The sequence below is a fragment of the Macaca thibetana genome, chromosome 11 (assembly GCF_024542745.1).
Source record: "Macaca thibetana thibetana isolate TM-01 chromosome 11, ASM2454274v1, whole genome shotgun sequence".
In the NCBI taxonomy this organism is placed as follows: Eukaryota; Metazoa; Chordata; class Mammalia; order Primates; family Cercopithecidae; genus Macaca; species Macaca thibetana.
Window position 1 is genome coordinate 118255325 of NC_065588.1, and position 21259 is coordinate 118276583.

Sequence of the window (21259 nt, forward strand, 5' to 3'; positions counted from 1 at the left end):
CTGACCTTCCTATAGGGAGCCTCCAAACTTACGCCATTCCTTTTCTTCTTTCTTCCAGGTGCAACATTATTCCTCTGCAAAGATGATTGTCCCTGAGGAACAGTAACAGGAAAGCATCTTCCCTTGCCCTGGACTTGGGTCTAGGGATTTCCTCCTTGTCTTCTCTCCCTGAAGCATAAGGATCTGGAAGAGGCTTGTAGCCTGAACTTCTGGGTGGTGGCAGTGCTGTGGCCCACTAGTGTAATCTGCCTGGATTAAGACATTCTTAAAAACTTATGCTTGGCCTCTTTCGCAAATTAGGCCACGGCCCTGAATAGGAATTCCCTAAATCGGAACTGTGGGCAAGTGGGCGGAAGTTATTCCGGCAGGTACTGGTGTGATGATGATGATTATTTTTAATAAAGAGTTTTACAGTGCTGATATGACCCTGTTGTCACCCCAACTGAATTTCTTATGACCCTCTCAAACCAAAGCTCAGAAGGGGTCAGAAGAGCTTCATAGAAAGTTGGGCAAAACAAGCTAGCAATTGTGAAGTCCGGCTTTGACCAACATATTTCTTTGCACTGAGGCCTTGCTGCTGTAGATACGGAAATTGCTAAGTAGTTCCATGCTTCCTCAGCAGCTGGGCCGCTAGGGCCATAGTAGCTCCCTTTGGAGAACAGGGAAAGCCTGGAGGTTCCCCAGGTGGCCCAGTGTGGTGTCGTGTCAGCTTCCTCTTTAGGAGGAAGCAAGCTCTCCAGAGGGCAGGAAGCTCCTTTCGATTCGGTAATAAGAACCCCTCCATTTTGTTTTTTGGAGAAAAGGTCCTGCTTTGTCACCCAGACTGGAGTGCAGTGTTGTGATAAAGGTTCACGGAAGCCTTGACCCTCTGGGCACTATCTCGGCCACCCAAGTATCTGGGACCACAGGCGTGCACCACCATGCATAGCTAATTTATTTTTTGTAGAGAGAGGGTCTCCCTGTGTTGACTAGGTTGGTCTCGAATTCCTGGGCTCAAGCAGTCCTCCTGCCTTGGCCTCCTAAAGTGCTGGGATCACAGGCATGAGCCACTGCGCCCAGCCCACTGCTAGTTCGACTTTTTATACTTGAGCCTCCTGGCTATGCCTTGAGATCAGCGCTATTTTGTAAACCGCTGAGGTGTGGATAGGAATGAGTAGATCAGACCTCTTGAAAATGCTTATTCTTCCTCCCTTTTATTTTTTGTCTCTTTTAAGATGGTAAAATGGGTCTCAGCGATTCCTGCCGATGCTTTAAATTATTTTCTCCTCTCCGTGGTATCAGTGTTCATTTCCCCAGTTCTTGCACACCACTTTCTGTTTTGGCAGTTCTGCCAAGCAAGCCCTGTATTCCTTGGGACTGGTTTTGCTGTGGTTGGATACAGATACCAGCTCGCCTTGATGGGATCAGTATTGCTGTGTGCTTCCAGCCACAGATTCTCACACTCAATTCCAAAGCCCTCCTATTGGGCGAATTCCCTCAAACTCTATTTGACCCAACAGCCACACGTATTCCCCTCTGGTAGCCACAGACATGCTGTGTTTACCAGTGTTTGCTGTTTAAATTGCATGTTCTAATTCCAAGTATTTTCCAGTCTCTATTTTATAAAGTTTCTGACTATAATAAAAACAGCTTGCCTCAGTTTATCCTTTTTTATTTTGAGATGTATGCCTATTAATCAAATTACCATCACTGGGGCGTGGCATTGTGGGCAGGGAGAATTATTCACATTCTCCTCAAATGACAGCAGCAGACAGCCTTCTGCCTCAGTGGCTCTGGCTGGTTTCCCGCAGGGCTCCCAGTGGAAACCCATGTGGCCACCTGTTGCCGTCTTCCATGAGATGTTAGTGGAGAGCCACTTTGACGTGGAATGATCCTAATAGGTTTAGCCAGACTGGTTTTGCAGAAACGCCTTGTGCTGAGAACTGCAAGCTGGTGCACCCTGTGTCGTATCTGCCCTCAGCCAGCTGGAATTGTCTCCTACACGCGGTGCCTGGTGAGGAGGCGGGCAGGACAGTTGTGTGCTGCATCCATGAGACCTGGAAATTCAGTTTGCTTTTGGAAAAGAGAATTGTATCCGAGTTCATACTACTCCACCCCATCTTGCCAAGGTTGTGGAAAGTAAAAATTGGCAGTATTGGCTGCTGCAGCTTCTCAGGGGACGGGACCATGTGAAAAGGTGGGGATCGCGCGAGCGCAGGAAGGAGAGAAAAGCGAGGAAAGCCTATGCCGTCAGCGACCGGCAGGGGGCGCGTCGGCCACGCTCGTCACCGCTTCCTGGGCACGTGACCACCGCCCTGCCTGTCCTTTAGGGCCTGTCGCTTCCGGCGGCGGCGGTTGCCATGGGGACGGGGCTTGGGTGGTAACCAGAACTAGGGAGCTGGTGGAGAAGGTGGCTGCCGCTGGAAAGACGCCCGGGAGGTGGCTGAGGGGTCCAGGCGGTGGGACGACTCCGGCCTTTTGAAGACCGGGGTGGGTGCTCTCTGTAAGTCCGGGACGGAGGCCACGCGGCCCTGGCGAGGGGGCCCTGGCCTGGCGGGGTCTGGCGCCCCTTGTGGGGCGCTCACCCGACCTGCCCTTGTGGGGCCTGGGGCGGCTCCAGGGAGACCTGAGTTGGGGGCAGAGGCCGCACCTGGGCTTTAATTCCCCTGCAGAGCCACGCACCTGGCACCTCTGCCCCAAACCCCTGCGGCTCCAACCCGGCTGTCCAGATGCTCCGGCGAAGTTGGGCTCAGTCAGAAGAGGCTCGGTGGTCAGAGCCCTAGACAGGAATCAGCAGTAATTTTTCAGCTGGAGAAACTAAGTGCCACAGAGATCTCTTTCTTACTAGCGGTGTCATCTTGAATAAGTCACTTCACCTCTCAGAGCCTCAAACTCATTTATTCGTTCATTATTTATTTTATTTTATTTTATTTTATTTACCAGAGATGAATTCGAGGAGCTGATACATTTAGTGCCGAGAAAGAAATTAAGAAATAGAAATACCTTTACTACCCTGTACTCTTTGGGACTTTAGTTTCAAAGAGTTGAGTTCTCTTATTCTAATGTCGCCGAAAATGTGGGGATTTTTTTTTGTTCTGGGTCCAACTCTTTAGGGATAAAGTATCCATCCTTATTGTTTTCCTAGTTCAAACTCTTGTTTGTTGTAAGGAATAAATGAGAGAATATGTCAGAAGGCTTTCAAACTGTTCATTTCTTTGCATGTTAGGGTCGTTAGGGTTGCTTTTCTCTCGAATAATAACAATTGCTACCACTTTTTCAAGCTGTATGTGCCAGAATTGTGTTGAGCATTTTATATGTTATCTGTTCTCTACAACAACCCTAGAATTTAGGATTATTCTTTTTATTTTGCCCATGAGAAAATGTAGACTCTGAGGGATAAAGTGACTTGCCCAAGGTCACAGAACAAGTACATGGGGGAAATGGGATTCAATGCTAGGACAAGCTGACAGCAAGGCCCTTGCTTTTAACCACTAGGCTACCCTGCTTCTTCTCGTATTCCTGTTTCTAGAATTATTGCTAATATGTGGGTTATGCATTTCGCTGCCTGTGGGAATATGAATATATATATATATATATATATTTTTTTTTTTTTTTTTTTTTTGAGATGGAGTCTCGCTCTGTCGCCCAGGCTGGAGTGCAGTGGCACAATCTCGGCTCACTGCAAGCTCCGCTCCGCCTCCCGGGTTTACGCCATTCTCCTGCCTCAGCCTCCCGAGTAGCTGGGACTACAGGTGCACGCCACCACGCCTGGCTAATTTTTTGTAATTTTAGTAGAGACGGGGTTTCACCATGTTAGCCAGGATGGTCTCAAACTCCTGACCTCATGATCCACCCGCCTCGGCCTCCCAAAGTGCTGGGATTACAGACGTGAGCCACCGCGCCCGGCCATGAATATATTTTAAATGGGTAAAAAGACTACAAGGTGTTTATTCCTAGAAAGTTGACAGGCCCTGGATCAATATTTTTTTTTTTTTTTTTTTTTTTTTTTGAGACGGAGTCTCGCTCTGTCGCCCAGGCTGGAGTGCAGTGGTGCCATCTCCACTCACTGCAAGCTCCGCCTCCCAGATTCAAGCCATTCTCCTGCCTCAGCCTCCCGTATAGCTGGGACTACAGGCGCCCACCACCGCGCCGGGCTAATTTTTGTATTTTTTTAGTAGAGACTGGGTTTCACCGCGTTAGCCAGGATGGTCTCGATCTCCTGACCTCGTGATCCACCTGTCTCGGCCTCCCAAAGTGCTGGGATTACAGGTGTGAGCCACCGCGCCTGGCCCTGGATCAATATTTTTAAGATCTGGGCCACAAATACATATACTTTAAGATTTCCCAGCCATGCGTGGGAAGGCTGGTCTGTTGTGGGCCAGGCTGGTCTCAATCTCTTGACCTCAAGTGATCCTCCTGCCTCAGCCTCCCAAAATGTTGGGATTACAGGTGTGAGCCACTGCGCCTGGCCAGAAATATGACATTCTTTTTTTATTTTTATTTTTGAGATAGAAGTTTGCTTTTGTCACCCAGGCTGGAGTGCAGTGGCAGATCTTGGCTCACTGCAACCTCCACCTCCTAGGTTCAAGCAATTCTCCTGTCTCAGCCTCCCAAGTAGCTGGGATTACAGACACTCACCACCACACCCAGCTAATTTTTGTATTTTTAGTAGAAACAGCATTTCATCATGTTGGCCAGGCTGGTCTCAAACTCATGACCTCAGGTGATCCATCTGCCTTGGCCTCCCAAAGTGCTGGGATTACAGTCATGAGCCACCGTGCCTGTTCAGAAACATGACATTCTTTTTATCCTGTGGAAAGGGGCCAGAGCCATTTGTTCACATTTCATCAATAGGCTAGTGCACTAGGAGATGGAAATGGGAAGCCGAGGGCTGACTGGTTATTATGGTCAAAATCTCTCTAGAGGAAACTCTACAGAGAAGAATGTCAGATGCAGAAGAAGCTCCCGGAGAAGCAACAGGAGAAAATGGAGAAACAGAAATGAAAGCAGAGGAGGAACCTAATCCAAATTATAAAGAAGTAGAAAATCTACAACAGGAATCAAAAGATGACACATTAGCATGGAGAGAGTCTCAGGAGGAGGAGAGGAAAATGGGTGAGGAGGGAGGGGAGGAGGAGGAGGAGGAGGAGGAGGAGGAGGAGGAGGAAGAGAAGGAGGAGGAGGAGGAAGAGAAGGAGGAGGAGGGGAAGGAGGACAAAAAGATTGTCATGGAAGAAACTGAGGAAGTGGCTGGAGAAGCCCAGGAGAAGGAGGCTTCAGGAATACAGGAAGAAACCACAGTGGAGCCCCAAGAAGTCACAGAGTCCATGATCCGTTTGGAGACACAGATTACCGATTCCCAGTCAATCACATCAGGAATTTTCCCAGTAAGTAGTCATCTTCATTCAATCGTCAATTCATTCAGAATCATTAATTGAATGCTTAGTATAGGCCAGACTATGGGAACACAAAACCAAGTAAGATACAATCCATTCCTTTTTTTTTTTTTGAGACAGAGCCTCACTGTCGCCCAGGCTGGAGTACAGTGGCACAATCGCAGCTCACTGCAACCTCTGCCTCCTGGGTTGAAGCTATTCTCCTGAGTAGCTAAGATTACAGGCATCCGCCACCACGTCCAGCTAATTTTTTGTATTTTCAGTAGAGATGGGATTTCGATCTTACCATGTTGGCCAGACTGGTCTCAAACATGTGACCTCAAATGATCTGCCCACCTTGGCCTCCCAAAGTGCTAGGATTACAGGCACACGCCACCATGCCCGGCCACAATCCATTCCTTTTTTTTTTTTTTTCGAGACAGAGTTTCACTCTTGTTGCCCCGGCTGGAGTGCAATGTTGCGATCTCGGCTCACTGCAACCTCTGCCTCCTGGGTTCAAGTGATTCTCCTGCCTTAGCTTCCTGCGTAGCTGAGATTACAGGCGTCCGCCACCACGCCTGGCAGATTTTTTGTATTTTTAGTAGAGACAGAGTTTCACTCATGTCGACCAGGCTGGTCTCAAACTCCTGACCTCAGGTGATCCACCAGCTTCGGCCTCCCAAAGTGCTAGGAGCCCCCGTGCCCGGCCACAATCCATTCTTTTAAGGAGCTCTAAGGTGTGTAGGGAGGCAGACCCATGAGTGCAGTGACTGAAAGATGCACAGGAGATGAAACAGGGCCTCTTAACCCAGTTTGGAGGATGGCCAGGGAAAGTTTCCTGGGGAAGGTGGGTGCCACAGCTGAGGTGCTCGCCTTAGAATGGAGTCGGTATGATAATAGGAGTGTAGGCTTCCCACAGACTGCTCCCAGTAGGAGAACTTAGCTGTGGCCTAAGAATAGGTCACTCTCTGTAACTAGTCAGCCTTTTGGAGACCACTAGTGCCACTTAGAAGAATGATTTTGCCATTGTGGGTCTGCTGGTAGGCCAAGAATACTCTGGAACACACCGTGTTTGTCCTGTTCTGTTCTTTTCTTTTTTCTTTTTATTTTTTATCTTTTTCTTTTCTCTCTCCCCTACCCTCCCCTTCCTCTCCCTTCTCTCCTCTTGTCCCTCCTTCCTTCCTGGGGTCTCACTTTGTCACCTAGGCTGGAGTACAGTGGCATGATCTTTCACAAGCAGCCTCGACCTCCCAGGCTCAAGCGATCCTCCTACCTCAGCCTCCTGGGTAGCTGGGACTACAGGCATGCACCACCACATCCAGCTAATTTTGTTCATTTTGGGTAGAGAGAAGGTGTCACTCACTATGTTGCCCAGGCTGGTCTTGAACTCCTGGGCTCAAGTGATCCTCCCCTCTTGGCCTCCCAAAGTGTTGGGATTACAGGCATGAGCCATTGCACCCCATCTTGTTTTGTTTTTTAAGTACAAAATGTTCCAGCCTCTTTTAAAAAACATTTCATCATTCCTAGCTGAGGCTAACACTGAGACTGGCTGACTGGGAATAGAAAAGGAGAATAAATGGTGAGTGTAGCAGCACGTACTGCATGTGGAATCATGATCTCGTATTTCTTTTTAAAGAAAGCCCAAAGAGGTAGCAAGTCAAAGCCTTCCTTACAATTGGAGGATGCAGAAACAGATGAGCTTTTAAGAGGCCTAAGCACACAACTTGAATTTCTTGATTTGGATCAAATCAGTCCTGAGGAACAACAGATTAGTTCCCCTGAAAGGCAGCCCTCAGGAGAGCTTGAGGAGAAAACCGACTGGATGCTCCAAGACGAACTGGGACGAGAAAGAAGGGATTTGGAGCCAGAAAACAGAGAGGAGGGACAAGAAAGTAGAGTATCCAACATCCAGTCTGAAGCAGGGATCTCCAGGGAGTCACTGGTGTCCAGCACCACAGAGGACATTCTGTTCAAAAGGGATGAAAGTGCCCCGGTGTATCCCTTGGTAAGTGTAATGCTTTTGAATCTCCCCCAGCACTTTGAGAGTGTTGCACAATAGGGGAATTTTATGCATGTGGGAGAAAAAGAATACCACCAGAAGGATACTTTTTAAACTAATAACAGACTTGTGTCTCTTTTTTTTACACAGAGTCTTGCTCTGTCGCCCAGGCTGGAATGCAGTGGCGCCATCTTGGCTCACTGCAGCCTCTGCCTCCCAGGTTCAAGTGATTCTTGTACCTCAGCCTCCCAAGTAGCTGGGATTACAGGCATGAGCCACCAAGCCTGGCTAATTTTTGTATTTTTAGTAGAGATGGGGTCTCGTCATGTTGGCCAGACTGGTCTTGAACTCCTAACCTCAGGTGGTCCACCTGCTTCGGCCTCTCAAAGTGCTGGGATTACAGGCATGAGCCACCGCGCCTGGCCTAGACTTGCATCTTTTAAAGTTCCGTTAAGAGCTCTGACTGGAACATGTGTGACTGAACATGAGCTTGAGAGCTGCATCTGGGTTGAATGGTGTTGCTCAGCAGGCAGGAAATTCCAGACATAGTTTGTCTGTTGCATAGGGTGCTATTTCACGGGGGAGATTCAAACTCCATTCCGGCCCTCTCCCCAGCTTCCTCCTCCCCCTTTCCTTCTTGCTTCCTCTCCCTCTTCTTCCCCTCCCCTCTGCTTTCGCTTTTCTCTCCTCCCCTCCTGTCTCCTCTCCTTTTTCTCTCTCACATTGTAAAATTCCTCCTTCATGCCACAAGTTCCACCCCTTCCCCTTTCTGCCTCACCTCTTCTGCCTTGATATCTTTCCATGCCCCCCAAACCATCCATTCCAAGAGGGTCCCAGAGGGGAAGGTAATGGAGGAGTGAAAGCTGCATGAAAAGGCCCAGGCAGTCCAGAGGAATCTGCCTTTGCCACTGCTGAAGATATTCCAGGGAGGCACCATCTGCGAGGAGTAAAAATATTATCATTTACCAAGAGAAGGAAAAGGAGGAGTTTTTTCCTTCTTCCTCCATCTGCTACTTTCTGAAAATTGTTTCCTAGGATTCATCCTTCCTGTAGATTCATGCCTTTGGAAGATGTGGAAGTGATTGAATGGATATCAAATACTTAATGTAGTTCCTAAGACATAGTGAGTACTCAGTAAGTGTCCGCAACTGTGTGGCAATGACGATGACGGTGGCAAGATGTCTGGAGGGAAATGCAGACAACTGAAAACCTCCTTTCTGCAGATTGGCTTCATTTGAGCCTAGTGTGACAGCCTCTCTCCCATAGCTTGCAACTGTTCAGTCTGAGAGGAAGAATAATTGAGCTTTAGGGCCCACAAAGACTCTTGTTTTGTTTAGCCAGCAAGCATCAACCAGGTAATATCTCTAAGGAGAAGGTGTATTCTTCGTGTCAGGGGCCCAGCTATCTGGACCTGGCAAGAGCCACTCCCCAAGTTTTGGGTCTTGCTTAACCTTGGTCTCACTGCAGAACCAAAATTTTTCTAGATGGTCTCCCTTTGCAAATTACTTTAGCTTTTTAGTTATTTATTTATTTTATTTATTTATTTATTTGGAGACGGAATCTCACTCTGTCACCCAGGCTGGAGTGCAGTGGCATGATCTCGGATCACTGCAACCTCTGCCTCCCGGGTTCAAGTGATTCTCCTGCCTCAGCCTCTCGAGTAGCTGGGACTACAAACATGTGCCACCACACTCTGCTAATTTTTTTTTTTTTCTTTTAGTAGAGACGGGGGTTTCACTGCATTAGCCAGGATGGTCTCGATCTGACCACGTGATCCGCCCGCCTTGGCCTCCCAAAGTGCTGAAATTACAAGCATGAGCCACCACGCCCAGCCTTTTTTAAGAGACAGAGCCCTGCTGTGTTGCCCAGGCTGGACTAGAACTCAATCCTCCCACTTCAGCCTCCTGAAATTTCTTTAGCTTATTGCAAGTATCTTCTTTCTTCTTTCTTTTTCCTTCACTTTCCTTTTCTTTCTCTCTTTCTTCTTTATTATTTTTGTTTTTCTTTATTTTGAGACAGGCTCTCACTCTGTCACCCAGACTGGAATGCAGTGGTATGATCATGGTTCACTGCAACCTCCATCTCCTGGGTTCAATGGATCTTACTACCTCAGCCTCCCGAGTATCTGGGACTACAGGCGTGTGTTACCACACCCAACTAATTTTTTTTTTTTTTTTTTTTTTTTTTTTTGAGACGGAGTCTTGCTCTGTCGCCCTGGCTGGAGTGCAGTGGCATGATCTCGGCTCACTGCAAACTCCACCTCCTGGGTTCATGCCATTCTCCTGCCTCAGCCTCCCGAGTAGCTGGGACTACAGGCACCTGCCTCCACACCTGGCTAATTTTGTTTTTGTTGTATTTTTAGTAGAGATGGGGTTTTACCGTGTTAGCCAGGATGGTGTTGATCTCCTGACCTCGTGATCCGCCCACCTCGGCCTCCCAAAGTGCTGGGATTACAGGCATGAGCCACTGCGCCCGGCCCACACCCAGCTAATTTTAGAAATATTTTTTAGAGATGGAGTCTCACTATATCTCTCAGGCTGGTCTTGAACTCGTAAGCTCAAGCAATCCTCCCGCCTCGGCCTCCCAAAGTGTCGAGATTATAGGTGTGAGCTACCATACCTGGCCTCTATTTTTTCTTTTTGTTAAAACTATTCAGTATTGGCTGGGTGTGGAGGCTCACACGTGTAATCCAGCACTTCGGGAAGCTGAGGTGGGTGGATCACCTGAGGTCAGGAGTTCAAGACCAGCCTGACCAACATGGTGAAACCCCATCTCTACTAAAAATACAAAATTAGCCAGTCGTGGTGGCACATGCCTGTAATCCCAGCTACTTGGGAGGCTGAGCCAGGAGAATCGCTTGAACCTAGGAAGGCAGAAGTTGAAGTGAGCCAAGATTGCTCCATTGCACTCCAACCTGGGTAATAGAGTGAGACTCTGTCTCAAACAAACAAACAAAAACTATTCATAAAAAATTCAGACAACTTATACATGTTTGAAGGCAAAGATTCTTCTTCCTACACACACCCCTACCCCAATCTCATTTCCTTATGTAACTCCTGCCACAGTTGGCTGTGACTGCTCCTCTCCTGACCTTTTTCTGGGCATGTACAACGTGTTATCTGTGTGCCCATGCCTGTGCGCATGCTCACATGGCTCACATTTAGTTTTTGTGTGTTTTTTTTTTTTTTTTACCAATGAGATAATCCTGCATTTCTACAAAATGTTTTTCCACTTAATATGTCTTGGAAGGTTTCTTGTATCAGTGCATGTATCTCTACTTCCACTTTTTGTTTTTCTTTTTTTGAGATGGAGTCTCACTCTGTCCCCCAGGCTGGAGTGCAGTGGTGCTATCTTGGATCACTGCAACCTCTGCCTCCTGGGTTCAAGTGATTCTCCTGCCTCAGTCTCTCGTGTAGCTGGGATTACAGGCGCACATTACCATGTCCAGCTAACTTTTGTATTTTTGTAGACATGGGGTTTCGCCATGTAGGCCAGGCTAGTCTCGAGCTCCTGACCTCAGGTGATCCACCCACCTCAGCCTCCCAAAGTGTTGGAATTACAGGCATGAGCCACCGTGCCCAGCCCACTTCCTCTTTTTAAATGTAACTGTTCCCCTCTCTGTGGCCACTTACATTGCTTCTAATTTCTTGCTGTCACACAAGGTCCTATAGTGAACATGTTCCTCCATCTCTCCTGTGTCCGCAGCATTCTCCTTTTCCTTTGGGGTCCCCTCCTTAGTCCTAAGGCCTGTACTAGCTCCCAGTGTTCATGGTAAATAGACATGACTGTGGATCCCACCTCCAGCCAGGAAACAAGGCAATCATGTTTTTGTGAGCAGGAATCTTATGAGTATCAAATACAGTGAAATCTGGTTTTGATAGCAAAGTTTTGTTTTCCAGATTAATATGTTTTAGAAAAAGATTGATGTAAGTGGTGGCTAAGTGGTGGCTATCTCCATAATCGTCTGTCATGCATGTTAAAACTGCTGCAAAACATGATGATTAATACTATTTGATTTCTGTAATTGTGGATGCTGCTTGAGTGGGGTTGTTCTGTTACCACTAAGTGAAGTCAGCCTCGTGGTGACCCGGGAAGGGCTGATGTGGCTGAAGACAGGAGTCCTTTTAGGAATGTTTTCTTTTTGTAACTAATTTGTTAAGTGGCAAAATAAATTTCCAGAAAGATGATCCTTTTAGGATTAGCAAGTTTCCAAAAGAACAATTTCATTTGAATAAATCAGCTTTTAAGAAACAGCCAAATATTAAATAATTCTGTTCCTAGAAGTTGCAGCTTGAGACAATTATGATTCCATAATTCTACCACTCACACCCACACAATAAGAGATCTAAATATAAATATAAATTATAGGGAATGAGCAGATGGAAACAGAAGGGGATGGGGAATTAAGAATGTAGGAGAGAGAAATTGGTCACATTACCTGCTATGTCTGTCTTGGGGAGAAACAATTTAATTTTATAAGTATTGTTCAAAGATAAGAAAGGAAACTTACCAGATTTTGTTTCTATATTCCAATTTAATTCACTGATTCTTAGCAACGCATCACTTTCAGCACTCTACTGCATTTGATTATTTGGCCCTAGTTAATTTTTTTAAATATTTTTTTTTTTTTTTTTTTTTTTTTTTTTTTGAGACAGGGTCTTGCTCTATTGCTCAGGCTGGAGGGCAGCATTATGATCTCAGCTCACAGCAACCTCCACCTCCTAGGCTCAGTCAGTCCTCCTGCTTCAGCCTCCTGAGTAGATGGGATTAAATATGCACACCACCATGCCTGGCTAATTTTTGTATTTTTTTTAGAGATGGGGTTTCAGTATGTTGCCCAGGCTGGTCTTGAACTCCTGGGATGAAGCAGTCCACTCACCTCGACCTCCCAAAGTTCTGGGATTACAGACACAAGCCACTGCACCCTGCCTGGATTTTATTTTTAAGCAGTTTTGGGTTTATAGAAAAATTGAAGGCCGGGAGCAGTGGCTCACGCCTGTAATCCCAGCACTTTGGGAGACTAAGGCAGGCGGATCATGAGATCAAGAGATCGAGACCATCCTGGCCAACATGGTGAAACCCCGTCTCCACTAAAAATACAAAATTTAGCTGGACATGGTGGTGCATGCCTGTAGTCCCAGCTACTCAGGAGGCTGAGGCAGGAGAATCGCTTGAACCCAGGAGGTGGAGGTTGCAGTGAACTGAGATCGTGCTGCTGTACTCCAGCCTGGTGAAAGAGTGAGACTCCATCTCAAAAAAAAAAAAAAAAAAAAAGAACAAAGAAAAAACTTGAGCTGAATGTACACAGGGCGCCCACATATTCCTCTTATATCCTTCCTCTCCCAGTTTTCCCTTTTATTCACATCCTGCATGAATGTAGTTTGTCCATTAGCACTGATGAGCCAATACTGCTACCTTATTATTAACCTAAGTCCATAGTGTACATTGGGGGTCACTCTGTGTGTCATGCTTATTATGGGCCTGGACAAATGTATCCTGACATGTACCCACCATACCCACCATTCTAGTATCATACAAATCGATTTATGCCCTGAAACCCCTGTCCTCCACCTATCCATCCTTCCCTTCCTCCCCTGAGCCCTGGCAACCACTGATCTTTTAATTTTTTTTGAGACAGGGTCTTGCTGTGTTGCCCAGGCTGGAGTGCAGTGGCGTGATCTCAGCTCGCTATAACCTCTGCTTCCTGGGTTCAAGCAATTCTCCTGCCTTAGCCTCTCAAGTAGCTGAGATTACAGGCACGCACCACCATACCTGGCTAATTTTTTGTATTTTTAGTAGAGACGGGGGGTTTCACCATGTTGGCCAGACTGGTCTCCTGACCGCAGATGATCCACCCACCTCGGCCTCCCAAAGTGCTGGGGTTACAGGCGTGAGCCACTGTGCCGGGCCGCACTGATTTTTTTATTGTCTCCATAGTTTTGCCTTTTCTAGAACGTCATATAGTTGGAATCATGTAATATGCAGCCTTTTCAGTTGGCTTCATTCACTTACCAACATGCCTGTAACTTTCCTCCATACCTCTTTGTGGCTTGTTAGCCTTTTTTTTTTTTCTTGTTGAATAATATTGCATTGTCTGGATGTGCCACAGTTGGTTTATTCTTTTTTTTTTTTTTTTCCCCACAATTAGCACTTTTTATTTGACACTAATTGAAGTCTGAACTTTAAACAGATTCTTGGACTGGTGGTTCATATCTATCAGCTCGTTCAACTTTAGCACCTGTCTCATCCCCAGTGGCTTTTCCAGAACTACTGCCTTCACCATGAAGCTCCATGAGCTTTCCCAATTCAAACTTGGCCTTCTTCAGCATTTTTACTTTCCTAACGAAGACATCATGGAGAGGATAAACAGATTGGCAAGCCTTTTCTGTGTCTTTTCCAATGCTGTCTGGAATCAATTTATTGACCACTTCTTTCAAGTCATTTGTCTGCACCTCTCGGGTCATGATTTCCATCATCTTCTTCCGGATTTGGCGGACCTGTTGGTGCTGAGCATAAGAAATCTTCCGTATCTGATTGTTGTGTTTTTTAGTAAAACCAACACAGAACAGACGAAGCAAGTAACCATCGGTAGTCTTGACATCAACATGAGCTTCAATCGTTGTCTGCCACTTTTTGACCATGGAACACATTTTGTCACGGGTAAGATCCATGCCATGGAAGTTAGTCAGGCAGTTTTTGCCCTGAACATCTTCAGTAATCAGCTTGAATTTTCTAAATGCAACTTCATCATTCTGAAATCAGCAAGACTCACTTCAAACACACGACCCTTGAGACCATCAGATGCAATTTTGGTTCCTTGGGTCCTGGTGACGAGCGTCTTTCCAATATTTCTTACATTGAACATAGCAGATGCTTTCACATCATACCAATCTTTCTTAGAAAATGGATCAACCACTTTCTTCTTGGCTCCCTTTTTGCCGCCTTTCGTAAGGCGCTTGTTCTTACCAACCGCCATGGTGCTGCTCAGAGAGCTGAAAGGGGTTTATTCTTAATAATTTTTTTTTTTTTTGAGACGGAGTCTTGCTGTGTCGTCCAGGCTGAAGTGCAGTGGTGCGATCTCGGCTCACTGCAAGCTCCGCCTCCAGGGTTCACGCCATTCTCCTGCCTCAGCCTCCTGAGTAGCTGGGACTACAGGCGCCTGCCAACATGCTCGGCTAATTTTTTGTATTTTTTAGTAGAGACAGGGTTTCACCGTGTTAGCCAGGATGGTCTCGATTTCCCGACCTTGTGATCCGCCTGCCTCGGCCTCCCAAAGTGCTGGGATTACAGGCATAAGCCACTGCGCCCAGCCTATTCTTAATTTTTAAAAAATACTTTGAGCTGAGCGCCGTTGCCCACACCTGTAATCCCAGCACTTTGGGAGGCTGAGGCAGGTGGATCACGAGGCAAGAGATCAAGACCATCCTGGCCAACATGGTGAAATCACATCTCTACTAGATATACAAAAAGTAGCTGGGTGTGGTGGCACGTGCCTGCTCTCCAAGATACTTAGGAGACTGAGGCAGGAGAGTCACTTGAACCCGGGAGGTGGAGTAAACAGTGAGCTGAGATCGTGCCACTGCACTCCAGCCTGGCAACAGAGTGAGACTCTGTCCCCTGCCAAAAAAAAAAAAAAAAAAAACCCAAAAAACTTTGAACACAAAACTAGTACATAAGTAAATAAACTAGTATTGAAGTAAAAGCAGTAGTCAGATTTATTGTACTTATAATTTTTCATTTCATAACTTTTTTTTTTTTTTTTTTTTTGGCGGAGTCTCGCTCTGTCGCCCAGGCTGGAGTGCAGTGGCGCGATCTCGGCTCACTGCAAGCTCCGCCTCCCGGGTTCACGCCATTCTCCTGCCTCAGCCTCCCGAGTAGCTGGGACTACAGGCGCCCGCCACCTTGCCCGGCTAGTTTTTTGTATTTTTTAGTAGAGACGGGGTTTCACCGTGTTAGCCAGGATGGTCTCGATCTCTTGACCTCGTGATCCGCCCGTCTTGGCCTCCCAAAATGCTGGGATTACAGGCTTGAGCCACCGCGCCCGGCCCATTTCATAAAATTTTAATTTGGGATTTATTCCAGGCAATACAGAATTTTTAATTTTTCGAAAGAGATTTTGTCTCTTCATCCTTTATCCTTCCGGTAGAAATAGTACATAGGGACAAATACCCAAGCTGAATAATTAATTGCCTTTCTTTTCTTTTTTTTTTCTTTGAGATGGAGTATCGCTCTGTTACCCAGGCTGGAGTGCAGTGGTGCGATCTCAGCTCACTGCAACCTCCGCCTCCCAGGTTCAAGTGATTCTCCAGCCTCAGCCTCCTCAGTAGCTGGGAGTAAAGGCGCCTGCCACCACGCCCGGTTAAGTTTTGTATTTTTAGTAGAGATGAGGTTTCACCATTTTGACCAGCCTGGTCAAGAACCCTCGACCTCAGGTGATTCACCCACCTCAGCCTCCCAAAGTGCTGGGATTACAGGCATGAGACAGGGCTCCCAGCTTATTTGCCTTTCTTATAAAGTTACATAATGACTTCATTGTAACTTGTCTACCCTACATGCTTTTAGAAAGTAAATGGAATTTCACAACATTAGGTTCTCACTGTGTGTCTGGTACTGAACAAAGTCTTGGTCCTGAGGAGTGGAAGAAAAGGAAGTTATTTCTGTGTATTGTTGAAGACTTTCTTTTCTAATGGAGGTATAATTAACATGCCATAAAATTAACCAAAATTTTTTTTAATTGTGGTAAAATACACAGAACATTAAAGTTGCCATCTTAACCTTTTTTTCTCACACTGTTGCCCAGGATGGAGTGTGATGGAACGATCTCAGCTCACTGCAACCTCCCCGTCTCCTGGTTTCAAGCGATTCTCCTGCCTTAGCCTCCAAGTAGCTGGGATTACAGGCACATGCCACCACGCCCAGCTAATTTGTGTATTTCTAGTAGAGATGGGGTTTCACCATGTTGGCCAGGCTGGTCTCGAACTCCTGACTTCAGGTGATCCTCCCACCTCAGCCTCCCAAAGTGCTGGGATTACAGGTATGAGCCACCACGCCTGGCTGAGGACTTTCTTAAAGTGGTTCCTCTTTGCTGGACTGTTGATGTGAAATCCTTCCCCTCCAGCGAGTTCCTGGAGTCGTAGCTCTGGGCTGAACATGCTGTAATGTCTTGCTGGTTTTGCCCTTGTCTTCCAGACCATGACCTGGTCGTTTGGATGGAACAGTTCTCTTCCTGTTTACTATATTCGAGAGGAAAAGCAGAGAGTTCTTCTGTATGTTTGCGCTCACACTGCGATCATCTACAACGTGTTGAGGAATAATCAACACCACCTTCAGGTATGTAGGGATTTCCTTCCTATAGGCAGGGGAGTTGTCTTTAACGTGTGTGTGGTATTTTGTTTTATATCTCAAGGACTAACTTCATTCTATCACTGTCATATTTTCCCACTCTCCTTGGAACTAAAAGCAATCCTCTCTTTACAAATACATGGTATTGCTTATTGTCTCTCTGTTTCTAATCAGAATCAACTTACAAAACAGCAGTTGACATTAATTTTATAGTTAGAATTTAAAACATCTGTATTTTTTACACTTCTGCAAAAATGTGGACAGCGTAGATCATGTCTCCACAGATATAACACAAAGGGCAGCTATTCAGCAGGGTGCCGACCTCACGGACACTTACATACCTCTCTAGTTTTCAAAGGGCTTTCATCTTATAACTGTACCGAGAAGTGGGTATTCATATACCCATTTTACAGAAGAAGAAACTGAGGCTCAGAGTGATTTAAGTGACTTGCCCAAGACCGTATTAGTAAATGATGTCTCCTGTCTTGAAAGTGTTAAGTAGGTCAGTTGTCCTTTTATCCCTCCCTCCTTTCAGCAGCTTTGTTCATTTTCACCCCTCTCTGAGCCTCCCCGATTTGTCCTTCGTGCCTGCCCTCCTCACAGCACTCTGCTTCCTTCATTCCTGATATTTAGGACCCAATTCATTTTCATCATTTACCTTTCCAAGCGTCCTATTCCTTGGTGTCTGACTTTCTACTTATTGACCTGGTAAACTGTTCCATATCACCCTTTCAGTTGACGTATGTTGTTACAGGAGTGTCCTTAGCTGATGCCTAGATCAAAAACACCACAAGGTATTTACCAAGGACCCAGTCAATACTCAGTGTTGTGCCAGGGATTCAAGATGTCTGGGTGCAACTTAAGGAATTCAGTCTCTAGAAGTCCAGAAATACGCAGGCAGAAATCACCAGGCAGCTCCCCTTGGAGCTTCATTGAATGCATGGCAGTGAGCACAGTGGTGATGGCAGAGAGAGAAGGAAGAGATCGCTGTGGGCAGGCTCAGATAGTCAGGGCGAGCAGGATGCACAGATGTGCTGGAGTGGAAGGAGGCAGGAGTCCAGCCTCACTAGGGCCAGAGGGCTGGGAGTGGCCTTGACCATCCATTTGTTTCACAAATAGTTTATAGCTGCTATGTTTCAGAGTATAGGTCTGTAGTAATGAACAAAATAGATGTATTCCCTGCTCTCATGGAGCTTACAGTCTAGTACAGAGACAGACGTTAAACAAGTGAACACATAAATGATTACAAATTGTAACCAGTGATTAAAAGGAGATGTGAAAATGCTCTGAGAGAGACAAATTAGGGTAAGAGAAGACTTAACTTTAGATTGAGTGGGCAGAGATTGAAGAGGTGCTGTTTCTGCTAAAACTTGGAGGATGAGAATGACCCAGTCAAAGACAGTCTGGGAGAGAACATTCCAGACGGAGCAACAAGTGTTCAGGCCTATGTGTGGGGCCCGGAAAGAAGGCTGGCATGGCTGATGCACCGTGAAGGTGAGAGAGAAGGAAGGAGGGAAGAGGGGCCATTTCCCAGCAGGGAGTGCTGCCATTTGTGTTTCCAGAAGATTCCTCTCTTGTGTGCACAAAAGGATTATAAGAAGATAAGAGTGGAAGCAGAGGCCGAGCATGGTGGCTCATGCCTGTAATTTCAGCACAGGCCGTGGCCGAGGAGGCTGAGGTGGGTGGATCACTTGAGCCCAGGAGTTTGAGGCCAGCCTGGGCAACATAGCAAGACCCTTGTCTCTACAAAAAATTTAAAAATTAGCTGGGCACGGTGGCATGTGCCTGTAGTCCCAGCTACTTGGGAGGCTGAGGTGGGAGGATTGCTTGAGCCCAGGAGATCAAAGCTGCAGTGAGCCAAGACTGTGTTGATGCACTTTAGTCTGGGTGACAGAGTGAGACCCTGTCTCAAACAAACAAAAAGAGTGGAAGTAGAGAGACCAATGGGGAACTTTTTGCTCCAGAGCTGCTCAGAGCCCTGAAGTGAGCAGTGTTCTAGAGAGAAGAGGCTGGCAGCGTGACTCAGAGTGGCTGGGGGAGGGGAGTGCTCAGATACTTATCCTCCACTTAGGTTGAGAGTTGCCACGTGCCTTGACCTCTAGGAGCCATTGTTCATGTGGGGAGTTATCTTTCAGGTGTTTGGAGGGAGAGAAAGTTTGAAAATCACCCACTAGGAAGTGGAGAAACCCCCAGGAAGGCCAGCAGGAACAGAATTTCCAGCCAGATGAGCGTTGAAAGGAGCTCAGATCTCTCTGTGGGGCCTGGCCTTTGCTGATGGTGGCCAAGGCTGGGCCACATCTTGGATGTTTCAAAGCATTTTCTCTCCATTTCTATAGGGCCATGCCAATATTATCTCCTGCCTCTGTGTCAGTGAAGACAGGCGGTGGATCGCCACAGCAGACAAAGGGCCAGACTGCCTGGTGATTATATGGGACTCCTTCACAGGGTAGGCTTTGTGTAGCCACTTCTTTTTTCCCCAAATTTGTGTAGAGTATCTGCCACTGTGTGACAATGACAGAATGAGTAATGCCAATGCCTAGAAATTTGATTTGTTGGCGTTCCACAGTAGACTAGCTTATGCTGACTCACATTAACCTAGCTCACACAAGCTCAAAGCATAACCCAGATGGCAAATCTGTCATTTACAACGAGAAATATTACTTCTACAAGGACAGATTTTCTAGTGGCTGGTCAGGCTGCCTCTTCTGGGCAGTTCTTTTTTTTTTTTTTTTTTTTTTTTTTTTACTGGCTGCTTGGAGTTTATTTTCCGCTTGGTGCCAGGTGCACAGTTCCAGATGTCAGGAAAGCTAGCGAGTGCCAGGGCCGGGCGGTAGAGAGCGGGGCCCTAACTCCTTTTTGGTGTCTGCTGTGTTGATGCGAAGGTCTGCTTGCTGCAGCCGCCTGGTCTACAGGGTGGGGAGTGGGAGGTGGGAGGGGACGGGGGCGGGGAGCGGGGAAGGGCTCTGGTGGACTGGCGCCTCCGCAGGCCTCGGGCTGGTGGTAACCGCTCAGGTCAGGACGGGGGTCCAGTGCTGGCTGTGCTGGACTGACCGCCGGGCTGCTTCCTCGGGGCGTCCCGAGCCAGGCCACCGGTGGTCATGCTGCTGGAGGCCTGGGGGGGTTCCGGGTGCTCTGCGGACTCCAACACCGTGGCCATGAACGGGAGGGTGGACTTCCCGAAAAAGAAGCTGGCCCACCAGTGACCCGGGTCAGGCTTGGGGAGACCTGGGGGGTGGGGAATGGCTTCCCCGGGGCACTCGGTACTGCCGCAGGAGCTGTTGCTGGAAGTGGAACCCAGGCGGCGCCGGTAGTAGTCGTGGGTGGCCACGAGCGAGCCGCTGGAGGGGATGGCCGCCATGCTCTGGCTTGCTGGCTGGTGGGACCTGGGCGGCAACCCCTCGCGGGCCTCGGCGCACGATCACGGGTGGCGGGGACGGGGACGCTAAGCCACGGAGCCCATTTGCAGAGGAGACCGCGGGACACCGCGCCACGACAGAGACGCGCGCGCGCGGGGTCTTCTGGGCAGTTCTTAATGGTTACTACCAAGTGTTCCTGTCTATCGCTGCTCCCCGTTCCATACATTTCTTATTGGATATGTTCAGTTTTGATCTGTTTGCCTGCCATGGTTTTAGGTATAGTAATGATGGGAGACTTTCCAAAGCTGCTGTTTCTCTGCAGTCTCTCTCTAATTCTAACAACCCGCCATTGCCTCCTTTCTTTCATAATACAGACAGGTTCTCGCTCCATTGCCCATGCTGGAGTGCAGTGGTGCAGTCATAGCTCATTGCAGCCATGAACTCCCAGGATAAAGTGATTCTCCTGCCTTGGCCTCCTGAGTAGCTGGGACCACAGGCACATGCAACCACACCTGGCTAACTTTTTTTTGTAGAGACGAGGTCTTGCTATGTTGCCCCGGCTGGTCTTGAACTCCTGGCTTCAAGAGATCCTCCCATCTTGGCCTCTCAAAGCACTGGGATTATAGGTGTAAGCCACCATGCTTGGCCTCTTCTTAAATATTTTATTTTATTGTATTATATTTTCATAGAGATGGGGTCTTGCTTTGTTTCCCATGCTGGTCTTGAACTCCTGGGCTCAAGCCATCCTCCTGCCTCGGCCTCCCAAAGTGCTGGGATTATAGGCATGAGCCACCACACCTGGCCTCTCTTTCTCTCTTTTTTAAATTAACAGACTTTTATTTTTAGAACAGTTTTAGATTTACAGAAGAATTGGGAAGATAGTACTGAGGATTCCCATATACCCCACACCCAGATTCCCACATTAGTTACATCTTACATTAGTAGGATCAATTTGCTATAATTCATGAACATGATTGACACATGATTATTAACAAACATCCAGGATCCCACCCAGGAGACCACATTCGATTTAGCTGTGATGGCTCCTTAGGCTCTGCTTGGCTATGGCAATTTCTTAGACTTCCCTTATTTTTGATGACTGACAGTTTTGAGGAGTACAGGTCAGGGATTTGGTAGGATCTCCATCTACTGGACTGTTCGGATGGTTTTCTCGTGATAAGCCTACCGGCCTTCTGAAACACTCTGGT

At 47.2% G+C, this 21259-nt stretch overlaps 5 protein-coding genes and 1 pseudogene across 15 annotated transcripts in view; 3 read left to right on the forward strand and 3 right to left on the reverse strand.

The window, feature by feature from the left end:
- The window catches only part of PSMD9 (proteasome 26S subunit, non-ATPase 9), a 405206-nt gene extending 404781 nt beyond the window's left edge, over nt 1-425 (forward strand). For all 3 annotated transcript variants that reach the window (XM_050748168.1, XM_050748169.1, XM_050748167.1), the window contains one exon: nt 59-425. In XM_050748168.1, coding sequence (XP_050604125.1) covers nt 59-86 — 28 coding nt within the window. In that variant the 3' untranslated portion in view covers nt 87-425. The remainder of the gene's footprint in view (nt 1-58) is intronic.
- LOC126930677 (40S ribosomal protein S3a-like) overlaps nt 1-14352 on the reverse strand; it is a 265438-nt pseudogene extending 251086 nt beyond the window's left edge. The window contains exon 1 of the transcript XR_007717650.1: nt 13505-14352. The product of XR_007717650.1 is annotated as a 40S ribosomal protein S3a-like (transcript). The remainder of the gene's footprint in view (nt 1-13504) is intronic.
- MORN3 (MORN repeat containing 3) overlaps nt 1-21259 on the reverse strand; it is a 330245-nt gene that overhangs the window by 266819 nt on the left and 42167 nt on the right. The window lies entirely within an intron of this gene.
- The window catches only part of BCL7A (BAF chromatin remodeling complex subunit BCL7A), a 237214-nt gene that overhangs the window by 89649 nt on the left and 126306 nt on the right, over nt 1-21259 (forward strand). The gene's annotated exons all lie outside the window — the stretch shown is intronic.
- The window catches only part of CFAP251 (cilia and flagella associated protein 251), an 85007-nt gene continuing 66080 nt past the window's right edge, over nt 2333-21259 (forward strand). For 4 of the 7 annotated variants that reach the window (XM_050747877.1, XM_050747875.1, XM_050747878.1 and 1 more), the window contains exons 1-5: nt 2333-2482; nt 4903-5366; nt 6991-7359; nt 16543-16683; nt 19032-19141. In XM_050747877.1, coding sequence (XP_050603834.1) covers nt 4923-5366; nt 6991-7359; nt 16543-16683; nt 19032-19141 — 1064 coding nt within the window. In that variant the 5' untranslated portion in view covers nt 2333-2482; nt 4903-4922. The remainder of the gene's footprint in view (nt 2483-4902; nt 5367-6990; nt 7360-16542; nt 16684-19031; nt 19142-21259) is intronic. The other 3 variants (XM_050747876.1, XM_050747879.1, XM_050747881.1) reach the window with 3 other exon arrangements.
- On the reverse strand, nt 19707-20214 carry LOC126930711 (pancreatic progenitor cell differentiation and proliferation factor). Of its 2 annotated transcripts, XM_050748208.1 has the most exons (2): nt 19921-20053; nt 19792-19883 (listed from the first exon to the last, which is right to left on the reverse strand). In XM_050748208.1, exons 1-2 carry the CDS (start codon nt 20051-20053, stop codon nt 19792-19794), a joined length of 225 nt encoding a protein of 74 aa, XP_050604165.1. The 2 variants fall into 2 exon arrangements, with proteins under 2 accessions (XP_050604163.1, XP_050604165.1); XM_050748206.1 differs by having other exon boundaries at nt 19707-20214.

Bases quoted from the DNA above. Each gene is read 5' to 3' on its own strand.
- LOC126930711 (XM_050748206.1), bottom strand. From the start codon at position 20,053: ATGGCGGCCATCCCCTCCAGCGGCTCGCTCGTGGCCACCCACGACTAC.